A 27,309-nucleotide genomic window follows, 5' to 3' on the forward strand; every position below is an offset into this window, starting at 1 on the left:
ACTGTTAGAACTAAAACCAGTTTTGATGTATAAAGTATGCATTCTTTCATGTAGTGAAAATATGAGCCTACTTTTGTCAAAAATAATTACAAGAAGGAGTTGTGGAAAGCTCAGCAGATCTGAAAGTCCAGGTTTAGTGTTTCCTTTCAGAATTTTTTTGCTGGCATTTCGCTAACTGGGGGTTTTAGAAGAGAACAAGTGAAATTTTGACTAAGGCGTAGCAGTGAGAATTGGGAAGTCTTGTTCTGTGTAGACTTAGATGGCCTCAAGCAAATAGTTTAACCTTTATTTGCCTCATTTGATCAATGAGATTTGTGGTGGCAATGAGATAGGATTTTTTAATATTCTAGAAGTGAAAGGCATGGAAAGCAGCACAGAAGTGTCTTACACATCAGTCTTGTATCTGGGTCTGCCTCAAATTTGCTTAGTTGTTAGAGTCTTCTGCCTAAGAAGAGTTATTACTAGAATATGAAAAAAAAAAAGAGATTAATCCATATGAAATTCTTTTTCTTTGTAAATTTTGTTTTGCCCACCTCAGGCTCTTGGTATGACATCTTCCCAGGACAGAGCAATCGTTAAGAAAAAGCTGAAGGAAATGAAAGCATCCTTGGAAAAAGCTCGCAAAGCTCAAGAGAAAATGGAGAAGCAAAGGGAAAAGCTTCGGAAGAAGGAACAAGAACAACTGCAGAGGAAATCGAAGAAAACAGACAAGACTTCATCAGATGCAACAGAGGGCACTAATGAGCAGTGATAAGCAGAAGTGCTGCTGTGTTAGGAAAGTGGAGGCACTTCAAGGGAAGAGAAACTCATATCCACGCTGATGCCCCTTCAGCTTTCTTGTATTCATTGCCCAAGAGTGTGTACAGAGAAATGGGGCTATACATAGAATGACTTGGGAAATTTATATTGTGTAGTTTTATTTTCCTGCATATCCAGTTCACGCTCGTTGCTGTTGCCATGTGAAACGACCCCAGCCTCTCAGTTTGTTTTGTTGTTGTTGACAGCTAACAGATTTCATATTTGTGTGGCAGTGTTCCCTTCCAAACTCCTCTTCTCTATTGAGCTCTATGTGTTTGGTCACTTCAGTAACCAGCATGATGCCAAGGAGCATGGTCCACTGCTTCACCTCTTCTGAATAGGATGGCCAGTCAAAACGATTGGTGAACGTTGCTTCAGCTGGGTAAAAGGAGTTGTGCTCTGTCTGATAAGAGTTGACTTAACTTTCTAACTGGAAGTTCAGCTTCTTTACAGTGGTTGGATACTCAGTTCCATCTACTGGAGTAAGATTCGTCTTGTGTCAGTACCTTGAAGCGACACTGCTCTGGAAACACAACTGTTCAGTAACTTCTTATACACTGGAGATAAAGACAGGAGAGTCGATATTCCGCCTGGGTAAAAGACAGGAGGTGAAACTCTTTCTGTTAACTGTACAATAGTTAATCCAGGAAGGAGGCAAAGCCTTAAATGATTATGTGGGTTTACACAGAAATCTGGGGATAACATTTATCCTTTAGATATCTGAGCAAGGATGAATTTCTAACTAGAGCACAGCGTATATATCTGTATAAATTTCATTGTGCTCCCAGTGTGTAGGCAACTTTCTTATAGCACACTCCGCTTTCTTTTTCATGTGTTTTGAATGGGAAACTGGGCTTATTTTGTTTCAGGTTTGTCTTTTTCCAGAAAAAACACCACATCTTCAGATTCATTCTCCAACAAGCATTGGGAGAATAAGCTTTGTGCTGTGCTGTTATGAAGCTGTTGTTGGAAATTATTATCAAATGAGTCAGCTGAAGATACTCAGTTTTTACAAAAGTGCACTTTAAAAAGAGGAAGACGAGGGATTCTGGTTAAAATTAAATGTAGTACATTGCTGTTAAGATCAATGCTGCCATGGAGGTGATGGTCCAAAGCTGCCATATATTAACTGTTTTGATTGATGTGTTTAAAGAATATCCCCACCAAAACCTGAATTTTTGGGCATAGGCTGTAGAATGTTTTGATGGCTTATCATATTACATCCTTCAGAGATTCCTGTTTTCCTGGTTTATGAGGCCATTGGTGAAGCCTGCTGTGTAGTTTTGGCTATGACAGAAGCAGTGTATAGCTCGCACTGCATGGAGTTACTGCCTCTTAAGAGCAGCATTAAAACACTCAGTATTTCTTCAAAAGAATAGACAGACAACATAGACAACAGGCAAATATCCACAATGAGAAGCTAGAGGTATTAGCTTACTGCTTTATAGTGGAAGCTAACTACATCACAGCATTTACAGTTGAGAATATAGTCACCTCCCTTTCATGCATCCTGGAAGTTGCAGCCTTCATCTAGTCATGCCGATGCTTAAATTGTTTAAGATGTTGATGCAAAGTTAGAATCTTGAACTTAAAAGTTTGCCAGACTAAAAAATGCAAATACTAAATTCTTTTGAAGAAAATCTTTGGTTTAGTTTGTCTTGGCTTCTCTTTTGCTCTGTACTTTATGGCATTCAGATTCGTGTCTGTAAAGTTCTCTGAAGCTCAGATTCGAAACAGTTGGGGTGCAATGTTTATAGTTAAGTTTCTTTTGATCCTAATAATTTCTTTGATGTCTAAAATGGTCTGTAAACTGAGAGAGCCTAGTTCATTCAAAATTAATACACAACAGATCTACTTAACATTAGCTTTATTTTTTCTTCCAAATCCAATTTTTGCAAGTTTCTGATGTATATTTTATTCAGATCTAAAAATTAAATTGCCAGAAAAGATAACTTCCTGATATTTCTAAGGCTTATGATATTTTTCTTGAGATAGAGCGCCAGCAAAAAAGTATCCCTGCTAACAAGAATTTCACATTGCAATGAATCTCTGCACTCTGTAGGAGAAAAATAATACAACTATTTAATAGCCTTGTAAAACTAGCATTCTGTTATTTTAGGAGGTTATCAATTTATATTTGAGTAAGAGAACTTATCTGGAAGAAACTGGAAATCTAATATTTTAAGTACAATGTTGATAAATGCATTCAATGGTGATTTTCTTTGTAAATTATGTTTACATTGTTGTAACGTTTAAGTGGTCATGTATAGTAATCTAAGATGGTGACCCTGGTTTATGTTCTTTGTTTTCTTAGAAACCTGAGCAGACTGCCTGGCATTATATATTCAGTTTTCATTCTTGATGCTTAGAACAGCGCCTACTTAATCTCTTTGTAAATCATGTTCTTCCTCTGCAGAATAAGTAATTTGACTTAAGTCCTTTAAGTATTCAGGGGGTTTTAACTGTGTTGTGGTAATTTTATTTGATTATTCTCAGACTTAAAAAAAACCCCAAACAACAAAAACCTAACTAACTTAAAAAAACCCAAACCCTAGTGGCTTAAATTTAAAATAAAACCATAAAATGCATTTGGACCAACACATAAACTAAGCAAGCCAAGCAGTGTCAGGAGTTTTGCTATTCTTTCTGTGATAAAAGAGATTCATGTGGTTCCTTTTATTAAGTATTGTAACTCATTGTTGGGATGTGCAGAAGTGTCACTGGATAACAGATGCAAAGCTCACTTTGAAACTCTTGTTACTGTTCTGTAGGACCTTTAAAGTTGTGTTGCATTTTTCCCCTTTGTATTGTGTAATGACATATATGAAACAAAATATGTGGATGTCTCATCATTCTTAACTTCAACTTTTGGTAAACCACTGTTAAGTCAGACTAATGCGGGGTTTCGATGTAATAAGAAGAAACAAATATTCCATACTAAATGACTGGAAAGACTTTCTCTTTTGGCTCACCTGCAAATGTAACTGTTGCCTACTTTTGTGTATTTATTTGTGGAGCTAAAGCAATTTTGAGTATGCTGGCTTGCCTGGCCACCTTTAAGCTGCTGTGCAGGAGCTGTGGTGTTTCCATGTGTGTCTGTGTCATCTTTTACACCCAGGTGAGCACAGGAAGTTAACTCCTCGCTGGTTACAGTGGCAGGCCAGTTCTGTAAGCTCTAGTTCTGCCCATTGCTGTGGTGTTGCCAGGTTGTGAATATATTGAGCTTCTGAAACGGTGAAGAAAGAAGAGTTAGCAAAAATGGAACTCTGAAAAATAGCAAATAGAAGATAAAACACTGCAGGTTACTTTAGACCTAAAAATTGTAGCGTTTATACTGAAATTGTGGAGAGAGTGGTGGCTCCTTGCTCTGTCCAAGTTAGCCAGACATACTGACATTACTCGCTTCCAGCTTGTATTTTCCCATGCAGCGGGTGCTGCACCTATGTGACTTCCATGTTAAAACTCCCAATTCGGTTTCAGTCAGCCCAAGCAGGTCGGGACCAGGGTGTGAGGAAGTAGCTGAACCTGTTCATTGCAGTGCACAGAGTATTGCCCACTGTTGCAAAGGCATCTACTGTGCCATGACTGTGGTCTGTTGCAGGGATACCACAAGAATCGAGCTGTTACTAGAATTACAGAGCAGCTTTCCTCTGAAGCTTGCCAGTCCTCAGCTTTCATTGACATTCAGAAGTGCTCGACACTGGGCATCGGGTTCCTCATACTTCATTGCTTCCGTCAAAGCCTCCTGTCCTCCTGAGCTGCGCTGCTATCACCTCCTGGCTCACAAGTAAGAGATGGGAAATGTGTGATTTCTGAGAATGAATTGAGTTACACTTTTAAGTCAGAGAAAGAAATGCCACTCTTGTTAATAGTGCAGAATCCAGTTCTACAGTAGAAAGGAAAAGGATCATAATTTAGTTGGGTACAACCAAGAAGTACCATTCCAGGTACCAACACTGAAAATCAGAAGGAAAGATTTGCACAGATACAGCTGTAGTTCTTTACAGCATTTGCACTGCAGTCTGTACCGTTTCTCAGTGCTGAAATTTAGGGGAAGTTTACCAGGATTAAGTCTTGTGTTGATTTCTCAGCCGTGTGTTTACAGAGAGAAAATACTGTCAAGGCAAGAGTAAACCCTGATCTTGCTCTTTTTAGGTGTGGCCTTGTCCCCTGCAGTATCATCAAGCTAAATGATAGAAGGGCTGGAGGCTTTTTATAGCACTTCCATCATTCTGTGCTCTCCCTCACTTGAAAACCTCACGAAAGCTATGTCATGGTCTAAAACACTGAAAAAACAGACATTTGAAAAAGCAGCACATATTTAATTAAGTTGTAAGTCTTTTTAACAGTCGAAATGAGCAGAGTGCACAGAGCAGTTAGTTGGTGTTGGCTTAGTTTTATTAAATTAGTAATTGAAAATAATGAAATCAATTAGGCTTTCTAGAAATCTTTAAGTGATATGTGGCTTGATTCCCTCTTTAAATAACTATGTATGATTTTGTGTGTCTGCGCACATAGGTACGTACATGGATATTCACACAGATTCCCACTGCATTAGTAGCAGTTAGCACATGGGCAGCTGTGTGTCATGGGGGCCATAGGCACACAGTCTGTGCAGGACAAGGACGGCCCTGGGACCATCTGCAATCTTGGAGGAGCAAGGCACTACCCCTCAGAATCGCCATTGTTCTCACCCCTGTGTGTGCTGGTAGCTTTGCTCACTTGTGGGGTTTTATGTATTTTGCATATTAGAGGATTTTAAATGTTTGCTAAGAGCACATACAGCATGGTTCTCCACAGGTCCTTCTGTGTGTTGGCTTTGGGTTGATTTTTCAGGGTGGGAGGTTGGCAGGACTGATTTATTGGAGCATCAGTATTCTAGGAAGGAAACCTTTTTTTATATTTTAAGCCCTAACTTTGATTTCTGTTGGAGCTCTTTCAGCAGCTCGTTTTTGAACAGGATTGTGAGTGACATCTGAGGTGACTTACCCATTCACCACAGTGGAGTGTGGGTCATATGCACATCACACAGTCCCTCTTGTTAACCTCCTGTATGGATCTTGCTGCACTTTTTCCAGCTGTAAAACTGATTTTTCAAAGCTGTGACACCTTAGTCATGACATTGAGCCCTCCAGTCCCTCATTATAAAATGAGTTTTCTGTTACTAACCAGCAGTACTAACTGGTACTTTTGCTGTCGGCATTAAGTGATGGTTTAAAAAATGTGCATCTTGTTGCAAGGCTTGGCGGTGGTGCCTAGAGCTGCCTGTTACTTTGGGAAGTTTGGACTGTGTTAAGAACAAGCCGTAGTTATGCTGAGTTTGACTGCTTCCAGAGTGGGGTGAGGAGGGCTCGCAGCTCCTGAGCTTGGGTCCAACCCACATAATCCAGGACCATCAGCCTCCTGCCAGGTTTTCAGTGGGACCTTTGACACCAGTGGAAGCAGGTTCAGGTCCTGGTGCAGAAGCATCTGAAGGAAGGGGGATCCCAGAGTACTAGACATAAGGAGCCAGCAGCCCATTTGGAAGTGGGGAGTGCACAGTGAACCTCTTCTGAGTATACTTTCCCATACACACCATCTGAACAACTGCTTTCATATTTTCCAGTCACGTTGCAGTGGTAACTCACTGGTCACTGACAAGTGTTAGACATATTGCTAGAAGACCAGGCAGCTAAAAGACTCACATGCACTGTGCTCACTGTAAAAATTGGCTTCTTTTACATTGTTTCTTTTTATCTGGTTGAAGAGGTGGTTGCACTGCAGATTTTTTCCTTTTTCTTTTAATTTTTTTTTTAAGAGGTCAAATGTATAGACGTGCATGTTATCCTGAACTTTTTCTTTGTACATCTTGGTGTCTGATCATCTGCATGGAAGACAGTAGTGCCATGTCTGAGCTTGTTCTCTTGTGCTTGGTTGATATGAACTTCTCTAGATTGTTGCGTTTTCCCCAAAATAACTTTGGTTAATATTTAGTTATTGGGACACATAAAATAAAACCATCATGGTGGCCCTTTGTTTTCTTACAGTTTAAATACAAACAACAAAGCCTTGTGGTTTCAAGTTAATTTGTTAGTGTAAATAAATTTCTTGCCAATGAGTATTGTTGTTAGACAACGAATGCAATAAAATGAGAAATCCGGAATCTTTATTAGAATTTGTATCGAGTCCTCACTTTCCTGCCCCAGGTGAACACAACTGGACAGCTGTTGCTACATGGGTTGTACAGGGGGTGAAGGAGGATATGGACCTTGCCCTGCTCGTTCTTTCCTTCCTTCTGCTCAGTGCTGAAGATTAGTTTAATCCCAGCTCTTCGCTAAATTGGCACAATTCACAGGCCTCCAAGTGGGTCTCATTTACAATCTGTAATTATGCAAAAAGAATTAAAAAAGAAAATAGAGTAAGGAAAGAGAACGGCCTTTTCTCTTCATCTGCAGATGAAATGCAGCATGCAGTAAAAACAGGCTGCCTTCACATGGATGCTGGTCCAGGTTTGTCCAGAAGACCTGAATTAGTTATAGTATATAAAAACATTTTACAGTTTTACACTTAAGTGTAGGTTAGTTATAATGGGCATTTTATATGTTCAAAGAACAGCAGTTCTTTGGCTAAGCATGTTTAATATGTCTTTATTTTTATTTGACTTTATTAAAGCATTAAATTGGAGAAAGCAGAGGGCACAGACTGTCCAATTTGTGTAGTCATTTCAGTGGATTTACATCTGGCAGAATCTAGGCCAAATACTCTGCACTTAATATCTCTAACCCAGTCTGTGTTTCCCAGAAGCTGATTCATAAATCTGCTAATATGGGTATCACCTGCAAGAAGATAAAGGAACTCTCAATCCATAAAATTATTATCTTAATTAAAATAGATATGTTAAGAGTCTGTAAGTCCACGACTGACTTGTAAAATGTGTCTGCTCAGCAGCTTCCTAAGCCTGGAGCCATCTGTACATATGTCCCCATTGTTTGTGCAAAGTGGTCTCAGGTAGCTGCAGTTTGGTGTCTGAAATGCCTAGAACTACTCCCGACTCTACAGTTTGCAAAAGATGATGGGTTATGCTTTCCTCCAGGCTGCAAACCCAGGTTTTCCCTGTGACAAAGGTCACTTTGTAATAGTGAGGCCAGGCTTGAGGCATATCGTACTCCACTGCTGTTTCTGCACTGAGGCTGCCAATGAGTTTCACCAAGTGGTGATTTCATGCTGAAGGGTAGAAGCTGTACCCAGCACTGATTTTGCTGCCAAATGCATGCTTGCTGTCTGTGTCCTGCCCACCGCCACCTTAATGCACATTGGCTCAGCTTCAGCTCCCAGTTCTGCACTGTGAGGCTGGGACATCCTTAGAAACTGACAACAGCCTTCCAAGCTACTTGCCTCAGGTTATTTACTATTAGTAAAAATTATTACTATTAAAATTATCAAAGTAATTTAAAAAATTTTACTATTAAAAATTTTACTATCAGTAAAAATTACATTGGCAGCAGGTACTAAGTCCTTCCTACAATCTTCCTCTTCTCAAACGCTCTAGGAAACGATAAGGCCAATCGCTTGCATATGTTTCTGTCTGCAGGCAGACAGCTGGGAAAACCTCCAGTACAGGAATAGTTTAAAAAAGAGGGAAAAAAAAAAGCCAGTGATGAGTGACAACATGCTTTATTTTCTGAAAGGCCAAAAGCCAACAAAAAAGTAGAAGTTTGAAAGGTCCAACGACATGTAGATTTGCTCATCTGAAGATATTCAAAACTATTGGAAAACATGAAATTAATGTTTTGATGGGTTGCTCCTACCTCTGCTGAGAGAAATGATGGTTGTTACATTTCTACAACCACAGAGTAAATCCGAGACCAGCAGAGTGACCGCTGTGTTACTGCCACTGCTGCAAAACTCCAACTCTTTAAAAGGCGGCATTTCATTTACTTGAGAACAAACAGTGGCAAAAGCCTAACAATTATTCTAAAATGCTAGTGTAGGATGGCTAATCACAAACAAGTTAATAGCCCAACCTCTCCTTACTGTGAGAACCTCCTTCAGGGCAGCTTTTCTGCTTGGGCTCTGGGAATAATATCTGCTCCTTGAGGCTGAACACAGATTACAAGTTCCTGTTGGAAAGTGCACCACTTCTCAGGGAAGCTGAAAATGTCCTGCAGGGAGAGAAGTTGCTAAGGAAGGAGCAGCAAAGCCAGAGCTATGGTAAATTCTGTCCTCAAGTGCTTGGTTCAGCTAGCTGATGCCAAAGGCAGGTCCAGCAAAGCCATGAGACAAAAGCCTCCCTCATTCAGGGCCAGCTCAGCTCTGTGGAAGGGCTGTCTGCATGTTGTGGTTAGCAGAAGACTTGAAACCATGATCTGAACAGATGTGTCCCTGTCACCAGGGTCTTCAAAGGCAGACAGTAAACCCTGAGCAGTGCTCAGGTTCCCAGATTGACTGTAAGCATTTTGGAGGGGAGCTACTAACAGTTTGTGTACAGACCTGCTAATGCAGGGCTATGCCCAAAATACAAGGTCACTTGGCTGCATGGTTAATACTAATGCAGAAGTCTCCCCCTCTAGCCAGCACTAGACCCTTGCAGCATGTGCTGTTTGTAGTCAGAACATCACAAACACCACAACCACTCTTGTGCAGGGTGAGAGCTGCCTGGCATGGCAGAAGTGGGAAGCTGTTGGCATCGGGAAGGGTGCAGTGATCAAGCCAACATGCTGCTGGCTCAGTTCTTGAACCTCTCAGAACAAGAGACGTGCCTTACACCAGTGTCTGTGCCTGTGAGCCAGTGGCAGTGCAGGGGCTTGGACTGGAGCAGATACTCTCCAGGGATAGGAGGTGATGTGGCAAGACCCACAACTCACTGCAGCTGTGCGGAGGAAGGGGGATGGCACTGTCCCTCTCACACAGGAATGCAGCCCCAGCCACAAGCTCTGGCACCAACTCCTTGTTCTGGTTAGAGCTGTCCCTTTGCCTTGGAGAACAAGCAGTAACTCCTTTATACCAGTGGATGAAAGCTATTAGGCTTGTTTGTATTCGAAAGGCATGGCGCAGGAGCCAAGAGATGCCAGCACACACTGTTCAGGGCTACTGCTCACCCAAACCTTATCCTGCAGTAATGCCTCCTCTCAACCAGACAACCCAAACACAGAGAATGGTTTGCACATACTCTGGTTCCTGTCTCCATGTTCAAGCTGCTACAGGTTATTTGCAAGTTATTTAACTTGTAGACAGAAGCACTCCTGTGTTTTCAAAGTACTGGACTTCCCATGTACTCTTCAGATTAGAAGGTGCTGTGGCTGGTGATGAAGTAGACTACAGGAGCGAACTGCAAAGCTAGAGCATCAATTAGCACCCAGGGACTGGCTCTTTCTCCTCCCGAGCTCGAATTTCACGAGCAGCCTGCCTTCTTTCTCCACACGGGGGTGAAAAAACAGCAGAGAGGAAACGCTACCACATCAGCTGAAGGATGCAGAGGGGATGGTGGCTTCTGGGGAAGGTCTGTCCAGTGACACCATTCGGAGAGGCAGCAAAGCCACTGAGAGGTGCCAGCGCAAGCAGCACAGCGGCAACCCCAGCAGGGGAGCCACCACTGATGACACTGAGCCTTTAGCTAGATGTCAGCATCATAGCAGCCTTCCAATATCTGAAGGGGGCCTACAAGGATGCAGTAGAGAGACTCTTCATTAGGGACTGCAGTGATAGGACAAGGGGTAACGGGTTCAAACTTAAACAGAGGAAGTTCAGGTTAGGTATAAGGAAGAAGTTCTTTACTGTGAGGGTGGTGAGGCACTGGAACAGGTTGCCCAAGGAAGTTGTGAATGCTCCAGCCCTGGCAGTGTTTAAGGCCAGGTTGGACAGAGCCTTGGGCGACATGGTCTAGTGTGAGGCTTTCCTGCCTATGGCAGGGTGTTGGAACTAGAAGGTCCTTTCCAACCCAAACCATTCTATGATTCTGTGATCTCTCACAAAACTGGAGCTGTGATCAGAGCTGGGAATTCGGAGGATAACCAAGAGCAGCAGGAGCTACTCTGTGGGTAAGGGTGTCTATACTAATGCAAGGAAACCAAGTGGTGGCTCAAACTAGGGCCTTGGTCAGACTGGAGTCTTGCTGTGCACACTGGACAGCACAAAACTGATTTCCAGCTTCAAAAGACACACAATTCAGTTTATTGCATGTGATTGCTAACTAACACCATTCTAAAACCACCAGCTGATGGAACCCTGGAGAAGTCTTTTAGCAGTGCACAATGCTATCAGTAACTGCTGCTGGATAAAACGTGCAGCGGGTACCTGATGCACAGAAGCACAGTGGGAATCAGCTCCATGCGGACAGGAAGTTAAACAGAACACACGTAACCAACACTCGGGGGTTATCACTGTAGCAAAGCACCCAGAAATGCTCCGTGTTCTGTGACAGATGACAGTAACTTTTCACTGAAGGTGCTTGGGAGTTCTTTCCCACTCTTTAAGAAAAAAAGGGCTTTTTTAAACCCCCTTTGGACGACTCAGTAAGAAACCACTCTGAAGTGGTGCCCTGATCATTGTCAGTAGGATTAAGAAAATTTATAGAACTGAAGTAGTGGTAGAAAATACCTTTAAGGGGGAAGAGGGAAGAAATGAGACTGAAGTAACATTTATTCTCCTTCCAGTTATTTCAGAAGCATTGAGGAAAGCTAACAGGAGGGTTTGGAAGAAGAACACTTAGTACAGTCATAGGGAAAGCCTAGGGGTCAGTGACAAGAAAGCACACCACACTGTTAGTAAGCAATTCTCATTTACAAAATCAGTTTTCTCTGGGAGGAAAAATCAACAAACATACAAAATCACAAATCCAGTCGCAACAGATCATTCAGTGTCTGACAGTTTAGTCGTCTGTAATATGAACTTAAATTTCAAAGTTACCCTTTGTTACTGGCATGGGGTCCTCCCCATTACACAAAGAAGCTAATTCCTCACCCTCAATTTCCTTCACAATTGCATAAAACTCTCATTTTGGAGAGGAAGACTAAAATACATTTCCATGATTCTAGTTAACACTTATTGGAACAGTCTTCTTGTTAGCAAGTCTAGCAGAAACTAAGTAAATTCCTGAGGAACTAAATCCTTCCCACCGAAGCAGATCTTACTGGGGCGAGCTATAGCTCACAGTAGAGAGCTCTGTGGATGACTGTGCCAATGAGCAGTTTTCCCTTGTAGATGGATGCCACGGTGCTTCCCTGCAGCACGGAGCCATCATCGGCGTAGATGCGTGTCACCTCAGGCTCCTCCGAGAGGATGTTCCGGATGCGGAGGACCTGCCAGAGGAGAGGGATACAGCTGCTGAAATGGCCGTGGGTTCCACGGATGGAGGGAACATCAGTATGTTAACTTAAACAAATGGGTTAGGTTGATTGGCTGCTGCTAACTTCAGTCAAATGATCCCTGTTACAGGGACACAATTCTGCTTCAGCGAAGCATGGTCCATGAACACTGATTATTTTTTAAGTGGTTGTGCAACAGAGACTCCATCTCAGTATGTAAGAAAGACACTAGGAATGTGCTGTTTTTTCCAGCCTAAGAGTTACTTAATATCCTCTTACTTTCATGCTTTTTCAGAGAGTAAACAACTGCCTGGTACCATAAATCTACTGCTACTGAACATGATAGTTTTGAAACATGTCTTATGGGGAGCCTCAGACAAGGCTAAAATCAAACAGGTACCAACCACCCACCTGTACTAGCACGCTGATGCCAGTACCTTATTGATTTCAGAAAGAATTACAGTGTCACCTACTGATGAACCACACTTGCACAGATTAATCATTCCAGTGTGAACGTTTCTCATCATGCTTTGCACTCAGTCAACTACTTTTGTTTGGCAAAGAGGTGCTGGCTTGGTAATTACTGTTCATCAAAATCTGATTGCACAGCCACAGCTGCACAGAAAGCAGCCCGAGGAGTCCAGAATGACTCAGCTACTGGGTGGAAATTACTCGGTTGTGTCCTAAGGATCTGAATAGGTGTTTGTTAGTGGGTATACACCGTTCCGGCTTTCCACTTGAGAGCAGAAGCTATAAGCTGGAAGACAGCTCGGTCTTTGCTTTCACAAGGGTGGGCAGGCACTTCTCTATGTAATGCAGAGCTAAGTTACACCGGGTGATTTGAACAGAGCAACTTTCTGGCACAGACACAGCCAAGAGACCAGTAACATTTCCCAAGAAGCACCTCAGAACCAGGCGGATTCTCAAGATCGTAGTGGAAGAGCTTGAACCCATTGGGATGACATCCTGCCCAGACATCGCCAGTGGACGGGTCAACAGACAAATTATCGGCCAGAGTGTCCAGCTGCAGCGTCTATCCAACACAGCGGCAAAACAAGAAAAAGAAGGAAGTTAAAGCTATCGGAAATCCTGGAAGTAAACTGTAACATAAGCAATAGACTTGCCCAAGACTCTCATCTGACATAGCTTAGACTGAGTTTTTAAGAAATATTTTCTCCCCCCAAGTGCTATTTTTCTTTCCCCCCCAGGATGCTTCATCCCCCTTTCTGTGCCATGAGAAACCTGCTTGCTGCTCCCCCATCACCTCATTCACACCTACACTTGTGTTGATTACTTCAGTCAGAGCTCTGTGGTTTGACCCGCAGTGACTGAGGCAGACTGCCAGTGCAGCTCTACAGCACGCCCAAGGATCCCTCTGTGGTTGCTGGTATGAGGGTGGAAGACCTAAAGCTCTTTAACGGGGCACACAGCACCTCTGCAAACCCACAGCAGGAGCCATCCAGACCAGAACTGCACACATGATCAGGTTGAAAGCATTCATGGGGACTAATCTGTCCAAAATTCACATATGCCTTTTTATTTATGGAACAGCAGCACCTTACCTTCACATGGGTTAAACTCCAATTTGCATGTTTTTCCATAACATGGATGTTATGATCACCTACATCTGCAATGTAGATGTACCTTCAAAAGAAAGCACCTCTTAGCAATGTGTATGAGTAAGGAGACACTGAAACCAGCCACCTCCTCCTGCACAAGCCCAGCTCTTCCCATGAGGAATGCCAGCTCTCAGCTCCCACACAGCAATAGATATTGCAAGCAGGCCACAGGGCACTGAACTGAAGCCAACCTGCTGAGACACTATTGTAGCTTCACACTGTGCCAGCTCTTCCGACACTGAAGCAGGCCTTGGATCGTAAGAGCCACAAATAGGCTGGTTTTTCAATTTCAGATCAGCTATCTACACCACAGCACTGGGTACTTCAGTCATACAGACTTTAAAACTGTGGAGAGTTCCCCACTTGGCAGAAACCCCGCCCTGTTAATCCTTGCAGAGCAATATACACAGACTTCTGCATCGGCTGGTTCAAACGCAGCAACCTTTGACCTTATTGATATAAACCACCCCGCAAAGCAGGAAACGTTGCCTCTAGTTGAAGCCTGAAACACATCACTTCTGTTCTACAGCCCCTCCGTATCGCTTACATTGCACAGCCCCTTGCCTTACATGAGCCACTTCAGACACTTGACCAGAGGTACCGTGTGTACAAATTATGATTTCAGGATTCTTTTGTGTGATCAAACAAAATCTAAGGCAAGAAGAAACTTACTTTCTGTCAGGTGAAATGTTAATTCCATTGGCTGAATAAAACCCAGCTGCTACTTCTTTCACTTCTTTAGGACTGTAGTAAACAACATTTGACCAAGTTAAACCCAAGAACATCTCCAAGAACATAAAGATGAAGTCAAAGAAGTAGTGGTCATTGGTAACATAGAAGCTGTCTGGTCCCACAGCTATCACATCATTCGCGCTAAAAAAAATAAAGAGGGAGAAAAATCAATAAAAGAGTGATGCGAGAGGTATGAAGGAGCATTTTAGGACTGCCCAGAATCCAGCCAGGACATGGTCATCCCATAGACATAAAGGGGCTGTAATTATAGATGATGCTTCATATAGACACATATATTTTCAACCTTTTAACTTCTATCTTCTTTTATATGACCAAGGACTGTGCAGGGCTGAGACGTGAACAGGACTATAGGGCATCGGCTAGAGATCTGGCTACCTGTCCACAAATCCATGGAAATTCTTCTCTCTTTTGACTACATTCAAGTGGGAACCAGAGAACAGGTAGGAGTTGTGACAACTTTATCTATCGGGCTCTGTTTATCTTACAATCTTTTTGCAGTAGTATAGACCAATAAAATTCTGTATGCCACAGAATAAAAAGATAAAAGTATGTTTGTTTTTACAATGTAGCAAATTCAGAAAAATAGAATATCTGAAGACTCATATCTGCAATGACCTGAGAGTGGGTTACATGACAGAAGGAGAAATGGATGCCAAGCTAATTCGCTGCGTCAATCACAGTGGCACTTAAGACTGATTTAGTGATACAACTATTAAAAATCTCATTTACAGAAGAGATTGGAGAAACACATTTTTCAATTACACAGGTAAGAAGTAATCAATAAGAGAAACGGGAAAGCTGGTTATAAAGAAAATACCTCATATTAATAATACCCTAAAACCAAAATCATCCTACTTTGGATTTTAACAAAGCAGCTTTGTTCTTCCGGGGGAAGACAGTATGTGGCTCCAGTACCTTGTCAGAAGGTCATGTCGAACGGTTTTCAAGTGCACAAGAGATCTGTCATCTTCTACAAATTTAAACAATTCTACTGTGTTCTGCTGATGGGGATGGTTCACAACAAAGAGGTACACGGTGTCATCTTAAAAGAAGAAATGGAAACAGCTGAATTCTCTTCAACAGTTTGTGTGGCTGAGCACACACAGCCCTGAAGCAGCCTCTAGTACACAGCACATGTTGGGTTTGGTGCATTTGTCTCGTGGCTCTTCAGAAGCAGAAGGACAAGTAGCAAAGTAATGCAGGATGCCACTGCAACTGGATCCAGATGTCCAGCTACTCTTCCTCCTGGCTCACTCTAGGGGGAACTGATGCGTAAACTACATTTTTGCTATTTCTATCAAGGAAGAAAGAAATCATGGCTTCTTCCGCGTGCCCAAGCCATTAGGTTTTGCAGTCTGACACACTACAGTGAGTGGTTGGATGAAATAGGCTTAGTCAGCTGGGAAGGAGGGCTTGTAGCCCACACACTTAGGGCTCTTTGGTTTATTTACCCCATCCCCTGAGAAAGCTGAAGGAGCATCCTTCTCCCATACCCTGTGTAAGGCTGCAGTTCTACCCAGCCCTTCTGGTGAGACCCTAAATTAGGCACCATCGATTTCTCCAATACCTTCCCTGAAAGGGTGACTGTACGGGGACACAGGTCAAGCTGCAGCAATAGTTCTCTTTCTTTTAATGTTTGCAGACTTCTCGTTGTTCTTCTAAAATACCCGGTGAAGGACAGGGAAAAAGAGAGGAAGGAGAGCGTGCAGGATATCTTATTGGTAGTCAGAGGCTGCTGTAGGAAAACATGTCTTGGAGAGGAGAACACGGCTTAGCCACAGAGTACCAGAGATTTTGGTAATGTGCAGAGAATTGATAATTTACTGTTTAGCCACAGATGTCTTCATTCTGGTCACTACTCATCAGTGAAGCATGTGTCTCCTCAAAACCCTTGACCCCGGGATAAGACAGATGTAAACTGGTAAAATAAACTCTGTGTTGTTTCCAACTCCTCAAACTTTTCCCATACTTTCCTTCCTTTCAGTATATAGGACATCCTTCTCTCTCAGACAGCCTTACATTACATGCAAAGGTGTTTGCTTTAGCAGCCAACATCTAGAAAGGAGCCCAACAAAGACAAAAAGTCCCAAAACCTTTCTCTTTCCCAGCAAGCACAAGCTATTGGGGTCCAATGCAAGGCTGCAAAGGGATTTCTGCTTATGCTCTTTAAGCTGAGATTTGCAACCACCTCAAGTTAAAAGTGTCTTTACCTTTGTCTACATAGGTGCTGATTCCATGAGGGTTAAAGGATGTCACATCAAACCCTCGGCTGAATCTCAGTTCTACCGCTTTGGGATTGTCTTCATTCAAATCCATCAAAAATATTTCACCTGGCTTGTCTGGTAGAAAGCTCTTCTTTAGTCCTGGGTATTTCAAGCCCTGTAAAATCAAAGTAATTCCTGGATCAAAGGTAACGGGAAGCATCACAGGGCTGAAAACACTGGAGTTGTTTGGGCTTGCAAGCATGCATTAGGATGTCCCTCTGCTTCAGCCCACCACGCCGTGATGGAGGTAGAGGGACTGGCTCTGCTCTCTTTGGTGAGCCCTGAACTTCAGTGCAGAGGGAGCAAGCTGTGTGGAGAGCACAGGGTCCATGGAGGGCATACCCAAGGCACCACCAACCACCCAGGCGGGTGCTCCTGTGTGCCAAACCACTCTGCAAACAGACAGTAGGGACAAGCTGGAAGTATGGCACCACTGATTGCATCCAGCATGGTAAAGCCATGTGGAACAGCACCAGCGCGACAATTTCTGGCATGAATTTTGCAACGTTATCATTCCCTGGGTATCCCTGGAACACATAGCTCAAAACAGCAGCTTTTGTTTTAGAAAATAATTGCTAGCTATCCTGATTGCAAAGAAAAGCTTGAAAACCTACTTCCCAAAGGCTAAAAAGAAAATATTGGGAACAACCAAATCAATACACAATCTGATTTTCTTAAAAGGTAGTGAGTTAACACACCTTAACAAGGGAGATTTCAAGGAAGCAACATGGAAGGAATTCAAGGTTACATGGACAATTAAGCCAGCACAATAGGCTACATGTGTAAGAGCCACCACCACTTGTGTCAAGAAGTGGACTTGGTCAAGCAGAAGCCAAGCTAAGGTGAGTCAAGAAACGCCACCTAAAGTCACACAATTCTGGGCTGTTCCTATGGAGCCAGACAGTCCTGTAGAAGAAAGAGTCCATCTGCAATTTTCACCTATGGCTCCTGTAGATACGAAAGCAGGCAAGCCCCTGCACGGAGAGGGCCCATTGGGCACTTACTGAGCTGATGAACGCCAGTCCGTTGGGAAGTATGTCAATGTCTTCTGAACCACTTTCTGCAAGACAGGGATAAGCAGGATTTTTCAGACAACATTAAATATTTCCCATTGAAAAACTAAAACACCTTTTTAGTACAATTCCAGCTCTCATGAACATCCCTTTCTGAAATCACTGAAGTGATGAAGTTCAGCGGAAAAGATCACATTGCATTAGAAGTGGCAGCAGAAGGAGCAGCACATAGATTAGGAAATAGTACTGGGGTTCACCTCTTTCTGGGGGTTCAGGGGTGCCCCCATGGTGCCCAGTCTCTCAGCCAGCTCTGTGTGCCCTGTGGCAGTGCGGGATGAATGACCCTCTTTTGACAACAGTGTTCTGCTGCAAGCGATTAGTGCAGAGGATGAGATTTCCAGCGCAGGACCATACCCATCACTCAGCGTACATGCTTGCATAAGGCAGCTCTGGGAACTGCACACACTAATTCTCCTGGCTGAGCTGAGAAATTTCACTAAGATGGATTGCCAAATATTTAGTTAAAGCTCTCAAGTGACATAGAACCTACTACATCTTTAACAGCTAAGGGCTTTAACAGTTAGACCACACTTTTAATTGCGGGTAATCATTTCCAATATTGTCAGTTCCTGTAGTTCCTGTAATAGTTTTCCCTGCTAGGAAAATAAAATAAAATAGAAGTAAATTAAATTTAAAAATTAAATTAAATTAAATTTATAAAATAAAATAAAATATAAAGTAAAATAAAATAAAAAATAGAAAATAGAAAATAATAGAAAATTCTTAGTAAGAACACTAGAACAACTTTAGGCCTTGAGCAAGCAATCTACACAGAGCTTTTAGTCCAATGCTGAAGTACATTTGCCATCCCACATTTTCACCACTCCCCTTAGAAGCCTCCCCTCTCTTCTCCAAATCACCAACACAAGCATTCCCCACAAGCCACCTTCCAGACGATGGCTGGATTAAACCCAGCCAGAGCATTTGCTTAAAGGAGGAATCTGTTCTGCCTGTTTTTATTAACAGAGCCACCAGCACAAAGGTTTTCCACCCAGCCTGTCCCATCTCTCCACATCCTCTTCTGCTCGGCCACAGAGCACCCATGCAACCATGTGTGGGTCACACCATCCCTGGCACCTCGGCACCTCCTCCTGAGGAAGTGCCTTCAAATTTGAGCTGGGTTACCGTTTGCTTTTATGCAACTCTTACTTATCCCACACTAATTCTGCCAGGCTGTAATTTATCCTGGGGCTGCCAAACAGCCCTTGTGCAGAGGAACCAGATCCCCAAATCCACTCCTCCAGGCAAGTCCTTCCCCAGCTCAGCCCTGGGGAGATGTAGGGGCATGACTTTTCCTGCAGGGACAGGGGACAAGGACAGGGATCCTCCTCAGCCTCAGCAAGCCCCTACTCCACCCCACTACGCTAAAAAGCAGAGCATCTCTGCCTTCTGAAGAGCAAAAGGTCTGATGACGAATTTCAGGTGGGAGCTGACCTGGGTTTTGGTTCTGAATTTCAACTGGGCTCGGGCAGGAGGCAGACATCTGCTCCGATGTGCCCAGAGACATTCAGAACCTGCATTTTCCAACTACAATTTTGAATTTGGGGTGGTTTTTTTCAGCTCAGCTCACATCTTGGTTGAAGCAAAAAGCCCCTTTCCTTTGCCCAGCTCTTGGTCTCTCCAAGTCTGGGCTCATTTATAACATGGGATGAGCAGCAATTCCCCACTTCTCAGGACTGCTGCAAAGATAACAACATAAATAAATGCTGAGATGCTCAATTGCCACGGTGATGTAAGCTGGACAAACAGCTTTTACTAGCAGAGCACTCTGGTGAGTGAATAAACAAGAGATATAATAATTTATTGCTATTGAATTAGTGAGACTGCCAAGCAGAAAGATGAGCAGGCTAACTGGGAGCAGATAATTAAAACCCACAAGTTTCTGGTGGAAGGGGCATAACCAGAGCCCTGCACCCAACTACTCTGAAAGAAACTGTCCAGCAAAGTACTTTTTGGCCACTTCTCAGCCACGTTCTGGTATGTGGGGAAGACAGCCAGCGCTGTTGGAAGAGCAGTGAAATGCTGATTCAGCTCAATCCTACTGAGCTGGCACTGCCAAGGCAGCAAGGAAGGGATGGAGATGCACAGCCGGATGCAGAGAAGCTCCCGGGCTCTCCCTGTGGGCCCCATTTTGAGAGGGCTCTGGGCTGCTGTCACAGGCACTATATGGGACAGGAGAACTAAGAACTGATTTATGAGGTATTAGTCATCTGTACTGTATTGCGAAATTGTATCACTGAGATACAATCCAGGGGATTAGCTGAAGATGTTTAAAAAAAAATGATACCAAGAAAAATTACTGCCTACCACAGAAATGCTTTTTTTTTCCCTCTTCTTTATTTTATTTTAGTATGATGTATTCCACAGGTGCATCTAACAATAAACCGACCTGGATTTTATGTCCAAAAGCAAGTGACTATTTCGCCTCTATGCCAGGAATTGCTCCAAGATGCAAGTACTTCTAGCAATTTCTATAGTAGCTTCTTAAACTTTAGGAGTTAGTACAGGATATATAGTTATTTTATTATAAACCAGTAACATGATTAGACACTAATAGAATTCAGAAGATACTGTTCATTCTACAAATACAGACTTTCCTACGTATTTGTGAAATGAGGCTTAGGACAAGCTGCAATTTTTTACTGGTTTGTTCACTGCATCTGTGCTTACACTGCACAATATTCAAAAAGCAGAACAGATCAAAGTCTTAATAAAAAGAGAGCTACAGAAAGGATGGAATTGTGCAGACAGAAAAGGTACACTAGAGAATTCTTCCATTTACTCAGGGTTTGTTTCCTTTACTACGGATGCATTGCTTTTAACATAATTATACTAGGCTGTACCAGATTCCTGTTCTTCTATGTACAGAATGGATACTGTAAGATTATTTTGTTCAGAACTGATCCAGCTCATTACCTATGTCCCACTTAACAGTTCAGAAGGAACTTGGCCCAGGAGGCCAAGATATCCATACAGAAACATATCCTCACACAAAGTCACCCACGGGAGCAACCTTACGTATCTGAGTACAGCAAAACCCCTCGTCTGAATAGTGCTACCTAGGCTGCATCCAGACATTAGGGCTTCCTGGTCTCCCTGGGTAGTAAAACCCCCTCCAGTCATAGTAAATGAATTTTGGAAAACATTTGCATGAACATGAAAACTTTAATTGTTTTATCACAAATCCTTTGTTATTTGACTTTCTGCTGAATTATTTTTTGGCATTTTAACTTTTCTAGGGAGCAGCAAATGACAGAGCGAAGGCAAGGCAAGGTGGAAAGCTCCATGTGAAGGGACACTGCTGTAAGAGCCCAAGAAGAAGCAGAAATGAAGCTCTGTAAATTGATCCACTGCCACCTCTGAGCACAGGCAGGTTCTCAGAATTCACCTAATCTCCATGTAAATGTCAGGCACCAAAAATGAGATACTGTTTGGAAATTAAACACAACTGTATTAGCAATTTACAGGTTTCCTTTCCTCAACAGGACAATCATGTTGCAAAAAGTCTCATAAAGACTGCAACAGTGATATGCTTAAGTGAATTACTCAGAAATGATTCTTATATTAACCACCATCATTGTTCAGTCTCTTGTATGAGTAAATTACAGCTCAATCTAGAAGACCTGGAAAGTTTTTTCAAATGCAATTTCTTCTGCACACAACCTCAGGCAAAGGAACTCTGCCCAAGCCCATTTATGGCAGTAATTTGACTTTACAAAGATATTTGATACCTGACACAAGGAAGAAGCAAGATTTATGAAATCAACACAGTGACTCAGCAAGCTCAAAGGCAAATCTCATCCAACGACACATGCAAAATCCAGGCAAATTTCAACAGAATTCAAGACATTTAAGAAAATATTAAGGAAAAGAAAACCCCCAGCTACTAAGCCTATGTTAGGCTTAAAAATTATAATTTGGAGGAAAAGGAGACACAAAAAACATTATCAATTGTGAAACCATCCATTTTATACTCTGGTTATCCTAAAGGGAGAGAAAATACAAACCAGAAACATTGCTGTGTGCTGAACACTTCACCCATAGCCACTGTGTTAAACCTCTTCACAAACCAGACTAAGAGGGCAAATATGACTCCCCCACGCAGCTGAATTGCGCAACTGCACCTAGCTCCTGCCTGCTTGTTTGCACAGGGTGGCACCAGTCTGCTCCTAAATCTCGGCAAAATGAGGCGCTAAGGCAGGGGATCCTGGTTGGCATTTTGCAGCCCCTCCTTCGCCACATGCCTGAGCCCGCTTCTGAAAGCTTCCACCCCTGCAGCATGTACCGGCTTCAGTCACCAGCTGACAGCCACCTGTAGGTGCCTGCCTGAAGAGCTAGTACACCCTCACCTAAAACCAAATAATTTCCTAAGAGCCTTAGCAAAGGACAAGTGTTTGCAAGGTACTTATTTGCAAAGATATAGAACAGAAATGTCAATACCAAAGGCAAGAAGTACTATACCAAACTACCTAGGCTTTCAATATAATTTTCTTCCTGCAGTTTCTTCCTGCCTCAAAGTCCAAGTAACAAATGAAAGCCAAATTAGCACTTTGTTTTGGGGATAAGGCTTGGAAGCTGGCTTTCAGAAGCAGTTGCAAAATAAGGCTGGACAAAAGCAATACACTCAGTTATTTTGAGCACATACCGATCCCTTTAATGAGCTGGCAGTTCGGGAGGGGTAGTGGGTCTATTTCCCGTGAAGCATAGCTCCTGTTCCTGCAAGAGGAAAGAGCAGGGTTAACAACATGCAGCCGTATCACAGCAGCAAAACAGCTAATAAAACACTGAATAAACAAAACCAAGAAGTGACAACAGCAATTGCTTCAAATCACTGTGATGGTTACACATGTCCAGGGATTAAGTGGTTCTCCTACACTGAGTAACTTCAGGAACTTGACTTTGTGTGTGAGCTTCAGAAACAATCTTTCATGACACACCATAGTTCAAACCATAAAATAACATAGCCACGCTTTCTTCAGGTTTCAGCCATCTAAATCTAGCAGCACCCTGCAGTTAGAACCAGAATTTCAGGTGAGGAGAGGGCAACCTTCTACCCCAACCCACTGGCTATTTTTGGTGACCAGGCCACCAGCAGTTGCACTTTCTTCATCTCTTAGTCCACATTCAAAGTCAACGATAGCATTGTTGCAAGGCAGCAACAACAGGTAGGACTTGGTTGATAGTACGATTTTCAGCAATTAACCCTGTCCCTTCCTCTACTCTCCTGGTACCCACCCAGAGCATCATCCTTCAGCAGTGCTGCATGCCCGCAAAATCTCATCGCTGGCGCACCCTTTACTGGACAAACAGATACAGACAGGTAACTACACATGAGTTTCTATTTCTCCACCTCCTCCATTCCAAGTTGTCTACAATTCTACATGAAAGACACCTCAACACCAGGACTGCAGTGTTGGACCATGCTGGTCTGCAGTGCCATAAGAAAATATGCTGTGTTTCTATGTAAAAATGTTAAGCTAGCGTACTAGAGTATTTCTCCCTTCCCTCCCCCCCCCCAAAAAAAAAGCATTTAAATTAACACAGTTGTTCCTTTGCATGCCTATCATGCGCACATGTTGAGGCTGTACTTGCTCCAACCACAGGAAATTCTGAATGCAAAGATTCCAGAGCAAAACATAGCCGTGTTTATGTTATAGTTTTAGGCATAAACACAAACTGAAGAGCAGTATGTCTGTGGTATCAAAAATATGTGATACAGCTGAGCACTGTATGGTATGTCAGTCCTGTATGGTTTTTAATCACTTAATTATTAATTGCTTCAGTGCTGTACCATGGACACAGGTTCTTAAGATAAGGTCAGAAAACAAGGAAGAAAAAGGGTAACAAGGGCAGAGGACAGCATGTGAAAGGAGCCAAGCTAAATTCTCCCAAGCCCTCTCCCCTAGTTCAGGAGCCCTGACAGAGAATTACACTGGCTCCCAGCCCACAGGCAGCACAGAGGGGACCTCAGCTCCTCCCTCGTCCCCTGGCACAGAGAAACCTACTTGGCCCCCAAGGGTGGCTTGGGGTGACATTGCCCTGAGTTTGCACTGCTGCCTGCTTAGGGCTTTTCCCTTCCCTATTTGCTCCAGCTTTTCCTGGGCAGACTGCAAGCCACCCAGAGCCAAAAGCACAGCAGGAACTCAGCCAGCAGCCAACAAGGGATGATGATATCCCGACAGCATTCCCAGCGAAACACTTTATGGGCTGGAATGAGAGTAATTCAAAAGGACGCTGGTCACAAGCCTGCAGCACATACAGAGGCTCTTCCAAAATGTGACAGTTTATCTAGCTCAGACAGCCTCAGCTACTAAGCCAGATGGCCTAGATAACTAACTGGCCATGCTAAAAACACAGCAAACCTGTCAACTGTGGGGCGTGCAACTCCAAAAAAAGCAGGAATTTTGCTACTTGGTGCCACCCCAGTGCACGGTACCTTTTCCCACCCAGTTCCTCCTTCCAGTTTCAGTCCTCCGCTCGCTGTCCTGCTTGGTGGGGCACGGACCACAGGCATTCCCCTTCCTTCAGCAGCAACCTGTTGCATATTCAAAGACCTCGCTCTCTTTCAGCTTTCTTCTCCTCTAGAGTAACCAGTCCTGGATCTCTGAGGGTTTTTTTTCCTGACAGGAATGAAAATCACCTCCTACTTTTGTTTTTGCTCTCAACTCTTTTCAAACTGTCAGCATCTTTCTGGAAGCATGCTGCAGTTTTGAACCTAGCATGCAAGCTGAGCTGTATCAATACAGAGCGTTATGAAACGGTAACATTGTGTGCCTAGATATAAATACATAGATCTGAACAATAGCATCATGTGCATATTGTCCTGAGAAAAACAGTAACACAGTGTAATTCGCATTCAAAAACCTTGGACCTTTCTTCAGAGAAGAATTAGCAATTTAAAATGCCAGTACAAGAATCAGTGCGATTTCAGTTCGTAACACAGAACTTCACCTGTTTTTCTGCTGCACAAGCCCTACTCCAGTCCACTTGGTAGCTATCAGCAGTATAAGAGATGTATAAACCAACCCAATATAGTTTGTAAGAGATTGCAACCCAAGTTTGTAAGAGATTTGTAACAATTCTTCAAGCCTTTTCTTTTCAGCATTTCAGAGATTCTTGTGTCATACTATACAGACACAATATACCAAGCTCAGAAGGAACAGCAGAAAGTCTTTGCTGGCTTCCTGCCTTCTGGGTGGGGGATGGATAACCTGGCAGGAGTTAAGACTACCCCCACTTTCTCCTCCCAAGACTGTGTTAAATGATCTTAGAGCATTTTGTGATCTGAAGTTCTGTGTTTCCAAACTCTGCAAACATCTGAAGACTGCTGCAAAGCTGCAGTTTGCTGAAAACACAACATAGGAAAAACTCAAAGAGCTACAGAGACATGGGGACCCTGCTTCTATCTGCTTTACCAGATTCCCAATATTGCATTTGTTCATTTGATCTGGAGCTGACGTGGGGTCCCTGCTCTTCACAGTGCTTTGAAACGGCTTACACCGCTACAGCCCAGGGGGTGTTTTCTAGCTTGTACAACTCCAGGGCAAGAGGGTTTCATTACCACTATGGTTATCACTAATGCTTGAGGTGGATTTTGTGCAAGATGCAGACGCACCCAAGCCAGGTACGTGGGTCCAAGGAGTATAGTCCTCATTCTGCAATTAGCTATAACTACTATCTACCCAAAGATCAATTAACTGGATGTCGTTGCTTTGAAGTCAGGCATTTGGAGTCCTTGTGGACATGATCAAAATGATAATGACATAGCTGCCTTGCAACACAATAACTCATCATCACTTTGCTGGCCTGAAACAACCAGTGGCATATTTAGTAGCTTTCAGGACAGAAGCTGCTGTAACATCAGTGTTCACATTCACACCTCATGATATGAGGTGTATGATACAGAGCACGATATGGCTAGGTATTTTAGCTCACAGCGAGTGGGGTCCCAACTTACCATCACAGAATTCCATGCTCCTCCAGAGGAAACCTCATGTACGCAGGGGCTATTGTTATCTGGAGGTCAGCTTCGGGAGCAAATAACAAGTTTCTGGCAATCTGATTTTCACTTACTGTTTGGCCAGTCGGCAGGAGATGAGGTCAATTTGCAGACACCAGGTTTGGCACAGTCCTCTGCAAAAACACGGGTACCAGCCCCCCTACCCCAGGGCACCCTCTCACCAGCATCTTCATGGGGAGGATTTCACATGCCCATTACCACAATAGGCATTTCCACCGGACAAATGCTCCTGAAGTTAGTTTATGCCTGACAGAGGACGAGAAGAGCACTGCTGAGCGACCCGGTACCTAGTTTTCTCTGGAGAAAGCCGTTTCCCTTCATGCTAATGGTGATGGCGATGACGGTGATGATGAACCCTTCCCCTCTGGCCACAACCGTGCTTGTGCAAGGGCAGCTACTCGCTGAAGTTACGTCCCAGATAAGGCGCCGAAGTGCCGAGGAGGGGTGCACCCGTGGCGGGCATCCCGCACCGCCGGCACCGGGGCCCGCAGCTCCGACAGCCCGCAGCCCATCCCGCCCGCGGTCCGGTCCCGCCCGCCCGCACCCCCGTCACCGGCCGCTTCACCCGCGAACCGCAGCTCGCCCCGCCGCGCGCCGTCCGGCTCACCAAAGGGTCACCAGCCGCTCCACCGTAAAGGCTGCCACTATCCCGACGACAGCCAGCGTCACCAGCTTCCCCATGGCCACCCGCTCTGCCGCGTCCCGCGCCGCCGCGGGCCGCCCCGTGGCACTGCGGGGCACACACCGCCAGCAGCCCGCCCCCAGAAGCACAGCGGCCCCGCCCGCGGGCGGTGGAAGCGCGGAACCGCCCCGGGGCCCCGGCCGGCAAGAGGCGGGTCCAGGGGCAGCGGGACAACGGCCCTAGGAGGCGGCAGAGCTGATGCTGTTCTGTAGGATAAAGCAGGTGGAATAAACTCCAGATTCGGTTATAAAAAAAATCCCATATTGTTAAAAATACTTGTGTTAGACAAAGACTGCATGGTGCAGAATGTACACCATGTAAGTAATCCATGTACACCTCTATACTAAGTTATACATGCTAATACCTGTGTACTAATACCAAAGTTTCCCCTCGGAAATGATGCTTGCTCTCACTGTCATGCTCCCACCAATAGCTTTCCTCTCTGTGCAGGAAAACAACTACAGAGCCCACCTTCGGGGTTCCAGGGTTCTTCCATGCAGCAAGCTGCTTTCGCATCAGCTGCCGCACTGGCCTCCATGTGCTTTCTGCTTTTCTGGGGAACACGCTTTGGTGGGTTGATACCCTCCCTCAGCATTATCTTTCCCTCTTCTGCACAGGGAATGCCCTCACCTGTAAGGCTCACATTCCTTTGAGCTTTTCTGAAAGACTAAGAAATCGCTAAAAAGTGCTTCTCTGCTCTTCTTGCCCTTGTTCTTGAGGCCAAGCAGATTCTCCACACTCAGTAACATGTCAAGTAAAGGTGTGCCAGGGAAGAGGAAGCACTCTAAAATACCTTTTCCCATCGGTTTTGGAATACC

The 27,309-nt window shown here is 43.8% G+C and overlaps 2 protein-coding genes across 6 annotated transcripts in view; one reads left to right on the plus strand and one right to left on the minus strand.

Annotated features, from left to right (window-relative positions):
• The window catches only part of PPP1R9A (protein phosphatase 1 regulatory subunit 9A), a 142,562-nt gene extending 135,613 nt beyond the window's left edge, over nucleotides 1–6,949 (plus strand). For all 4 annotated transcript variants that reach the window (XM_030511039.1, XM_030511042.1, XM_030511034.1 and 1 more), the window contains one exon: nucleotides 539–6,949. In XM_030511039.1, coding sequence (XP_030366899.1) covers nucleotides 539–751 — 213 coding nt within the window. In that variant the 3' untranslated portion in view covers nucleotides 752–6,949. The remainder of the gene's footprint in view (nucleotides 1–538) is intronic.
• Nucleotides 2,651–26,560, minus strand: LOC115619038 (serum paraoxonase/arylesterase 2-like). 2 transcript variants are annotated; one of them, XM_030511057.1, is made up of 10 exons: nucleotides 26,417–26,560; nucleotides 22,435–22,505; nucleotides 17,721–17,776; nucleotides 16,663–16,831; nucleotides 15,368–15,494; nucleotides 14,372–14,572; nucleotides 13,643–13,724; nucleotides 12,985–13,113; nucleotides 11,907–12,074; nucleotides 2,651–4,024 (listed from the first exon to the last, which is right to left on the minus strand). In XM_030511057.1, exons 1-9 carry the CDS (start codon nucleotides 26,488–26,490, stop codon nucleotides 11,916–11,918), a joined length of 1,068 nt encoding a protein of 355 aa, XP_030366917.1. In that variant the 5' UTR covers nucleotides 26,491–26,560; the 3' UTR covers nucleotides 2,651–4,024; nucleotides 11,907–11,915. The 2 variants fall into 2 exon arrangements, with proteins under 2 accessions (XP_030366917.1, XP_030366921.1); XM_030511061.1 differs by lacking the exon at nucleotides 2,651–4,024 and adding an exon at nucleotides 8,361–8,939.
• Between the last annotated feature and the right edge of the window lie 749 nt (nucleotides 26,561–27,309).

Source organism: Strigops habroptila, chromosome 1, assembly GCF_004027225.2.
Source record: "Strigops habroptila isolate Jane chromosome 1, bStrHab1.2.pri, whole genome shotgun sequence".
Lineage (NCBI taxonomy): Eukaryota > Metazoa > Chordata > Aves > Psittaciformes > Psittacidae > Strigops > Strigops habroptila.

Bases quoted from the DNA above. Each gene is read 5' to 3' on its own strand.
- LOC115619038 (XM_030511057.1), bottom strand. From the start codon at position 26,490: ATGGGGAAGCTGGTGACGCTGGCTGTCGTCGGGATAGTGGCAGCCTTT. The intron at 16,832-17,720 runs GTAAGTGCCCAA...TTGATTTTACAG, and splicing joins GACTGGCGTTCATCAGCTCA to GGCTTGAAATACCCAGGACT. The intron at 14,573-15,367 runs GTACTGGAGCCA...TATTTTTTTTAG, and splicing joins CGACATGACCTTCTGACAAG to CGCGAATGATGTGATAGCTG.